Genomic DNA, 8,260 nt, shown 5'->3' with positions numbered 1-8,260 from the left:
ATAGTAGATAGTATTTGTATGATTTTATATTTGTGATAGTACTTCTTCCTATAGAAGTTGATAATAATCAAGAATTTAAGGTGGAAGAAGTATTAGATTCAAGGTAGCACCAAAATAGGTTAGAATATCTTGTTCATTAGGGCAGATATTATATTAGTTGTGAGTTCAAAATAATGCACCAAAATTTTATTTACTTAATTTTTGGTGTTTTGACAAAATATAATATTATTTATTTGTTAATTGTGAGAAATTAGAGGTTATTAGAAAAAATGAAGTTAGTTGTAGTTGAAGTATGATAGAAAATGATAGAAAGTTATTCTACTCTTGAAGCCACAAGTGATGGTGAAGAAAGAAGATAAAGAATTACTCTACTCTTGAAGACACAAGTGATGGTGAGGGAAAAAGATAAAAAATTACTTTGTTCTTAAAACCATAAGTGATAGTGAGGGAAGAAAATAGAGAACTATTCTATTATTCAACCATTACTCCTATGACAACAAATCAAGTCATTTTCTAGAAAATCTCTTCCAAAGATTAATATGTCTAAGTTGGTAAATTATTTTGCAGATATTTTGGTTAATTAAGTGATTAGGGATTTAAAAAATATGCATTGATTGAAATCCATGGTGATTTTTCATCATCTTATAGCAAATGGATGCCAATCATTGGTCTTTTCCATATAAGGCATTGGTTGGAGATCATGGAGGGTATAGGTTGACTTCTTATCTACAAGTTGTACTACTTGCATGGATTAGCTAGTAGGAAGGCTCTTAAATTAATTTTTACTTGTAAGTTACCGATAATGCTAATTGCTGATAAATGGCTTGAAGGCTTGGGTATATAAGGCCCTCTTAAAGCCTTGTTCTCTCTCTCTCATCTTTGGTTTGAGCCCTTGGTGAGGGTGGCCCATTGAGGCACCAAAGAGTTGTAGTACTTTTATTTATTATAAACTTATGTTATAAGTTGTTTATTCCATATTCTTGCTGGTCCTCTTGGAGCTCACTGTTAGTGAGATTATTTTCTTGTTTAGACATGTCCATTGTGTAGGGGAGAGAGAATTAGTAAGGTTAGATGAAAGAATCATCAGATTTAGAATTGAAATGAAAAAGTTATGAGGGTATGAAGTTGGGAGGTTTTTTTGTTGCTGCTATTGCTCTACCCTAGTGGTGGCTGCTGTTGCTGCTCTACCCTTATGCTGTTTTCATCCAGCTGCACCTATTTTAATCTGACTGTGCACCTTCCATCTAGTAGTGCTATTTTCATCCGATCATGCTATTTCCATTCCAATTGAGCATGTTTTCATCCAACTGTGTTGTTTTCATCTAAAAACATTGTTTCTATCCAGCTACACCTATTTCCATCCAATAGTGCATGTTTTCATCCAATTGCTTGTTCTATCTATTTTTTTCTCATCTGACTACTTCTATTTGCTAGTACTTTATAATTCTTTTTTTTTTCTTATTTTGTTTTTTATCACTTGTTCTAAATGAAATGGTAACCATTGCTTAGAAGACATTATCTAGATAATTATAAATTGATTGATTAATTAATCAACCATTAAAGTAACCTCACAATTAATCTCTACTACCTTCCAAACTTATTGTGAAGTTATTTCTCTTCTTAAAGTAAAGTACGGAGGATTTATAGCTCACATTAGTGAATGCATATGAGAGCCAAAAAAGAATCTTATAAATGTAATAAAGAAGGTTGAAGCCTTTTATTGACAATATCCATCAAAAGCAAAGTGAAGAATAAAAAATCTTTACTATACAAGAAAGAAGATTTAGAAAAGATAGTATTTTTCTTTCTATTCTACTTTGTAACTTTTGTATATTTGTGACCCTAAGGAGATGGAAAACCAATAACCAACAAATTTAATTCAAGAACTATCACTTGCTGATTCATTGGACAAGACATTATAATTGTCACAACCTTCAAGACAATATAATCAAGATAAAGATCCTCAAGAACATGTTGTTTTTCAATGTAATGAAGATAAAGATCCTCAGCAATAATTATATAATTATATAATAAAATAATAATAAAAAAAACTTTTAAGATGGAGGTAAAGATGAGGTGACATTGGACAAAGGTGGGAACAAAGTGGGATTGAATGGAATAGAGATGGGGTGGAGTTGGGCATAGTAGAGATGGAATAGAAACAAAAGAGGAAGGTTGGAAATGGAGTTGGAAACAAAAGACATGTACAAAATGAATTATGAAGTGAAGAGTAGGGTGTAGCTTTAACAAAATTAAGATGTGACATTAACAACTTTATATATATATATATATATATATATATAAGTGTAGAACTATTCTTTCTTATTTTTTTTCTTAAGTATCAATATTTTAAATTAGACAAGCTTTTTGTTTTTGATAGTTTGTCTTTACAAGTCTATAAAAATAAAAATAAAAATAAAATCGTCATTAAAAATAATTTTTATAATTATAAAAATTATATTTTAATTTTTAAAAATATTTTAAAGTCATCAAATTTTATTAAACAACAAATAGAGTATAATTTTTTTTAATGATTAATCCTAAGCTTCTTAAATTCTAACATCTTAATCTAAAATCTAATTGTAAATCTTAGTTCTAATCTTAATATAAATTCTATCTACCAATACAATGTGTAAAATAAAATAATTTTTTTTACATATTTCATTATAGACTTTAGATATAATACATTATCTTATATTTAGATGAATAGACATGCTCAAAAACTTTCATTCTTTAAGATATTCATTATGAAAATATTGTAGAGAGTCTCATATCAAGCTAAAATCTAAGAATCTAAAACAAAACTAAATACAAATAGTACAAGAGCAAGATAAAAATAAAATAAAAAATAAATAAAAAATCTATTGAAAAAATAATGAACAAGAAGAAGCTCAAAATTGCATAAGTAGAGGGGTACAAAACCGTATAGTAGGGAGGTTTAAACATGGCATTTTTGAGTGATATTTCACCCATGATGAGATCTCAAAGTATCTTGTGATATTTCATAACAACACTTGATCACCTAATCACTTACCTTGCGAGGTGGAGGGCCATGTTGCTTGCCTCAGTTGTCTTCCCTCTTTGACTCCATACCACACTGCCTAATACCATGCCTCAACTTTAGAAAAAAAAAATTAAACAATGATATTTTGGATTTGATATTTCAAGTGGTCTTGAATATATCAGGTGTTGAATCCCAATTATTTGGTTTTGCAGAATTGCCATGATTGAACCCCTGGAGTAAGGGCCCCACCATGACAAGACGCCTCCACAAATCTCAAGACTGAACACATACCTCAAGAATACGAAACACAAACAAATCAACCATACACCTAGAGGCACAGAAAGGCACATTGTCATCAACTACTGGCAGGGAAATGCATATCTGAACACAATCTCAATACACATTTGCTTCATGACACAAGTTCATGTCTTGTTGTAACCACACGAGGAACTCTGAGCAATTGCAGTCCCAGGTTGTGCTTGCAATTGCACGTGGGTCTCTAAGTTGGGGAGGCTTCAGGGATGTCACCTAAGCAGCGCCATGGGGCTGCTGCAACTGGTTTCGAGATCGCTCGATCCATCCAGGTGAATGCGGACCAGCGACACCGCGATGGGCCAGGAGACCCCCACAAAGCATTACCCGCAGTTTTTGCATCTCATTTCAGCGTATTTATTAGGAAAAATCCACTCACCTGAGCACATGGAAGTCTTTGTAGTTTCGTTATTTAGACGCTCGAGTGGGCGTGGCACATTCTACGGCCAATGAGAGAACACCGACATGCAGCGGTTTTTGGCACTCCCCTGAAGCTCAGATTAATAAGGCGGGAATTGCTGCATTTAGCTTGCGAGATCTGTTGTCAACTTTTGCCTACAAAACCGGATCCAGTGGAAAAGCCAGTGATGGGTACGCGTCATGGATTAGTGCAGCTTCTGTAACGATTCCAGTGTTTCCCGTGATTCTCGATTGCGAATCGATGCAAATTCAGTTCCTTTCGGTGGCATTCTACCTATTCCAACATACTTTCCATGTTTTAGTTGGTTCCTGAACCTGAACAGTTGGCACGGAGATACTTCTTTAAGTTGACAAAATGCTATATCGAACAAAGTGATTTAATATAGCGGAGGACAGAAGCGAGGAAAGCTGTTTTTCGTAGGTAGTACGCTTTAGAATCCCCAAGGCAAGTTCGCCATCTCCTCGCGTGAGATTGCTGAGGTCCGACCTGTCCGAGCATGAAACGGTGTGGAGAGCAGCAAGGGCTTTGACGGGGTATTGCGGTGGATCAAACTCTGCGAGCATTTGCTTTTCCAGGCTCCTTAGGTCGGAAGATACAAGTGGGTCTCTCCTGGAATGTGAGTTCTAAACCTTCTTTTTTATTTGACTGGATTGAAGATCTTGTGTCATTCGCTGCGTATCATTTGCAGCTCATTCCAGTAAGGTCCTTCAGCTGACAACCCATTTCCCTCACTTCTAACTTCGGGATATTCATATTTGGGTTTGGATGATGCGGTGCTATTTGCTTCAAAGCTCGGTGTGCTGCTGGGGAAGGTCAATTGAATTCGGAGATCCACGCTTTCCCTACACTTCTCCGTTTAGGGTCTTCCCTCTGTATTGCACAATCAAGCCATATCTTTTGATCGTAGATGTTGCCCAAAGTCGTGCTCATGTCTTTGCAGCTACTCGTTGTGAATACTCATTAAAGCTTCCTGGGCGCTGATTCGAGTCGCCATTCTCACATGTAGGCACTACAATATTGTTACGGTCATCAGTTACAGTATAGGAGAGTTCTGTAACATTGCCTTCTAATGGAAATCCTCTCACGTAAAATTATGGATTGCGCTCGGGTGGCAGAATCCGTTTCTTCCCACATTCTGGCAACGTGATTAGCGCAATGCCTCACATCTGAAGTTGACGACTCTTTTGCGTAGAGCTTGTCTACAGTTGCAGAGTAACACTTCCTCGTTTATGTTTCCGTGTGACTTCATTGCAGCATATATCAAGATCTACTCTCAGACTGAGACTTCGAGAGTACAAATGGCCTCACAATTACGGAGAAAATCAAGTATCCCCATTATCGTCCAAGTGGGGCTTGCACTAGCGGTATGTGTAAATATGGGTCTCCTTCATTATGTTGAAGGTGCAAATTTTACTGTGGGAGCGGGTTACGTGGAGTCTAGCACTGGCAGCACTTACTGGACGAATACAATAGGCGGACTGTTGAGACCTGAAATACTGTTAAGTAGTTATCAACGCTGGACAAATTCTGTTCTAGTTTCTGTGGGCGACACACTCAGTAAGCTTCCGGTGCAACCAACTTTTCATATTACGCTGCTGCTGAATTCTAGTGATGGAACGAAGCTAGTATCCTATGCTGTTAGGGTCTTGTTGATACATTTCGGCGGTGTAAAAAGACTTGCCACTGAATTTCGCGTGAATTTTAGCCCAAATCTGAAGGGAATTTATTTTCATTGCCTTTCAGGTAGTCACGTGAAGATGCGCATGCTCTCTGAGAACTAGTGTTTTAAGTACTCATAATTTCGTGGTCATGTTCGTCCGTCTTCATAACACATTATAATGCAATTTGGCTTCAGTTTTTGAGTATGAAAGAGGCACACATACTGTGTTCCTTGCAAGGAATAAGACTGCCTTCACAAAGTGCGACTTCGACGGAGCAGTACAAGTCCCAGATGGATCTCCTACTACCGTAAGGGGTCACAACCGCCGTTCTTTTCCTGAGGAATTCATAGTTTACGAAGTGTAGTTGGTGGTTGCCGTTACCGCTTTGCAAAACTGTGTTGCAGAACTCTGTGTAGGGATGGTTATGTTGGTGACTAACATCGGTATGATTGGATGGACAGTATACCATCAAACCAACAGATTCGACGCTTTTCTTCGTTTGCACTCTCCCAGGACATTGTGACAGTGGCCAGAAAGTTGAGATCGTACCCTTAGTGAGTATTTCTCGTCCTTCTAAAGTTCTTTCAATCTTTTGCAGGGTCAGATACCCACCCTTTTCTTCAACTTGCAATGGTAATGAAACTATGTATTTATTCATTAGTCCTATTCTCTAGTGATGAATAAGGCTGTGAGTTAATGCCGTGCACTAATACTGTATTACTGTGGGAGCAGGGCACAACCCCCCAGCCACCACCTCAACCTACGCCGACATCAAATGCACTGCGGCAATCACGAATGAAACCTGCTACAGTTGTCACGCTCCTACTGACGTCTTATCTCGTCTTCTTCGCCCATTGCGTTTGAGATCACCTGCTTCTTTAGAAGCAAGCACGGCATTTCCTATTGAATTCATTTGATTCTTCAATATTAGGGTAACTAGCGAAGGGGAATCATGGCGTGCATCATTGTAGTCCCAGCTACTGCATGTGTATCATATAGGCTCCGATTAACACCGTCTCCCCTTGAATTGAATTCGCTCAGCTCACCTATTTGTTACATCTGAATGAAAGATTTCCTCCAATGCATAAGTTGTGCAATGTCATCAATGTCCTCGTGAACATACGATATCATATTACCAAAGCACGTGTGGGTACACATTTATTAAGTCCGACCCTTTGGCAAGACATTTGATGGATATTGTTATTGATACACGTCTTTATCCCATACAGCAGACTTCAGATAATGCATGGTCTAAGGTACAGGAATTTGCTATCATGCTGGCGGCCGACAGTGAGTCGACCGTCCCTTCTGAAGAGTAATCGTACTTTCTTTTCCAAGACAAATTCAACTCTCGCCCTAAAAATACAATTGTGTAGTGAACATGGCTCATTCTCCAAATTTGTGAAGCAGAATTAGTCGAAAAGTTTCTTCATAACACAAATTAACCGTTTTCTGTCTTCAAACCGACTCATGCTTTCAATAAGCACAACATCTCTGACTTTCAGCAAGGAAGCTCAAAAGAAGCGAATTCTCTGAATGAGTACTTGTCATGAGTTACTCCCAACGAGAAAGTAGCTTTTGGAACGGACTCAGGTAGTACTGACTATTTGCAATAGAACAATTCTTTGATGATGAGGAAAGTACACAGGATCTTTCTTAAGCTGAGGAATTAAAAAATCCATCTAAAGTTGACTGTCATCACTGCAGAATCCCACATCTGACCAAAACGCTACTTCTCTCACTCCAATTCACCTTCACAATGTCCAATGTATTCCTGCTGCACTAATTGTTCTCCAGCTAGCAATAAACCACCCAGACTACTTACCTGGGAGGATGGCAGGATAAAATACACGTTCATCCCATTGAAGAGCTTTGGATGGTTTGAAAATTTTCAACATGCCAACAATCGTTTGTAGTACAAGGGAAGATGCAATATTTCATGTCGCAAGGGGGAAATGAATAAACAAGAAAAATAAAGAGAAGTTGGCATTGTCATCTAGGTTCAGACTTGTGACCTGCTAGATATCATAAACTTCTTCGCAACATTGAAGTTTTCAGCATGTAGGACTATTTATATGAGAAAAATTCTGCCTCCAGCCAGTCGCCCAAGCTTGGGAGCAAGTGGGGAGCAGAATCCTCTGCCCGATCGCAATCTTACAAATGATAATTTGTAAGAAATTATTCATCAACTAATCAAGTTTGGGGCAGTGTTGTTATACATTGCCATTCACTCTTAATTGCCGTAGAATCATAATGGTTTACTCGAAGCCATTGCCTCAGATTAGGAGTTATATTCTCTCTTCAGTCATCATTGAATTCTGGATTGAAATCCGAGAAATGATTTTCTCCGAGGTTTGCACAATCCTGACACTTATTCGTCCGAACAGGATAATATAACCATTTCCATCATGAAGCACGTTGCCTCAAGACCTTCAATCTAGTCAAATAAGACCTTGAACCATGTATTATGTAAAGTCGTCAACCAGAATTTCAGCCGCTAAAATTTCTAGAGAAGTCACCAGCGCAGGAAGCAGCACCAGTTGCACCATCAAAAATGGCAAGCCCTAATTTTGCCAAATTTTTATCAGAATCTAATTCCTGTTAAGAATGTCCACCAGTCCTTGTTTGCTCGCTGGGGCCAAGCCAATGACAGCCCGCTATCTCTGTTGAAAGGGAAACACTTCTGCCCACAATCGCCTTAGACTGGGTTCTTCGGAGACTAATGTATTGATAGCAGCTGCCAATGCCTCACTGAACTCAGGATTGTTTGTGATAGCAGAGGTGGCGGCACTTACCGATCCGATACAAGAATCTAACTCCTCGGTACTTGCCTGGGCACATGATCGACGCCATCATCACAAA

At 38.1% G+C, this 8,260-nt stretch overlaps 1 protein-coding gene across 3 annotated transcripts; it reads left to right on the top strand.

Annotated features, from left to right (window-relative positions):
- Positions 1–3,408: 3,408 nt before the first annotated feature.
- LOC112284464 (blue copper protein 1a-like) lies at positions 3,409–6,511 on the top strand. Of its 3 annotated transcripts, none has more exons than XM_090252041.1 (5): positions 3,409–4,353; positions 4,992–5,294; positions 5,593–5,705; positions 5,860–5,952; positions 6,131–6,511. In XM_090252041.1, the coding sequence occupies exons 2-5, from the start codon at positions 5,036–5,038 to the stop codon at positions 6,260–6,262; spliced, it is 597 nt and encodes a 198-aa protein (XP_090108167.1). In that variant the 5' UTR covers positions 3,409–4,353; positions 4,992–5,035; the 3' UTR covers positions 6,263–6,511. The 3 variants fall into 3 exon arrangements, with proteins under 3 accessions (XP_090108167.1, XP_090108169.1, XP_090108168.1); XM_090252043.1 differs by lacking the exon at positions 3,409–4,353 and adding an exon at positions 4,381–4,439; XM_090252042.1 differs by lacking the exon at positions 3,409–4,353 and adding an exon at positions 4,446–4,739.
- The last annotated feature ends 1,749 nt before the right edge of the window (positions 6,512–8,260 follow it).

The sequence above is a fragment of the Physcomitrium patens genome, chromosome 7 (assembly GCF_059467195.1).
Source record: "Physcomitrium patens ecotype Gransden chromosome 7, ASM5946719v1, whole genome shotgun sequence".
NCBI classification, from domain to species: domain Eukaryota; kingdom Viridiplantae; phylum Streptophyta; class Bryopsida; order Funariales; family Funariaceae; genus Physcomitrium; species Physcomitrium patens.
Note: the sequence above shows the minus strand (reverse complement) of the source record. Positions and strands in the feature narration are given on the sequence as shown.

Coding starts and splice junctions, on each gene's coding strand:
- LOC112284464 (XM_090252041.1), top strand. CDS start 5,036: ATGGCCTCACAATTACGGAGAAAATCAAGTATCCCCATTATCGTCCAA. Junction 5,295..5,592: donor TTCTGTGGGCGACACACTCA/GTAAGCTTCCGG, acceptor ATTTGGCTTCAG/TTTTTGAGTATGAAAGAGGC. Junction 5,706..5,859: donor CAGATGGATCTCCTACTACC/GTAAGGGGTCAC, acceptor TTGGATGGACAG/TATACCATCAAACCAACAGA.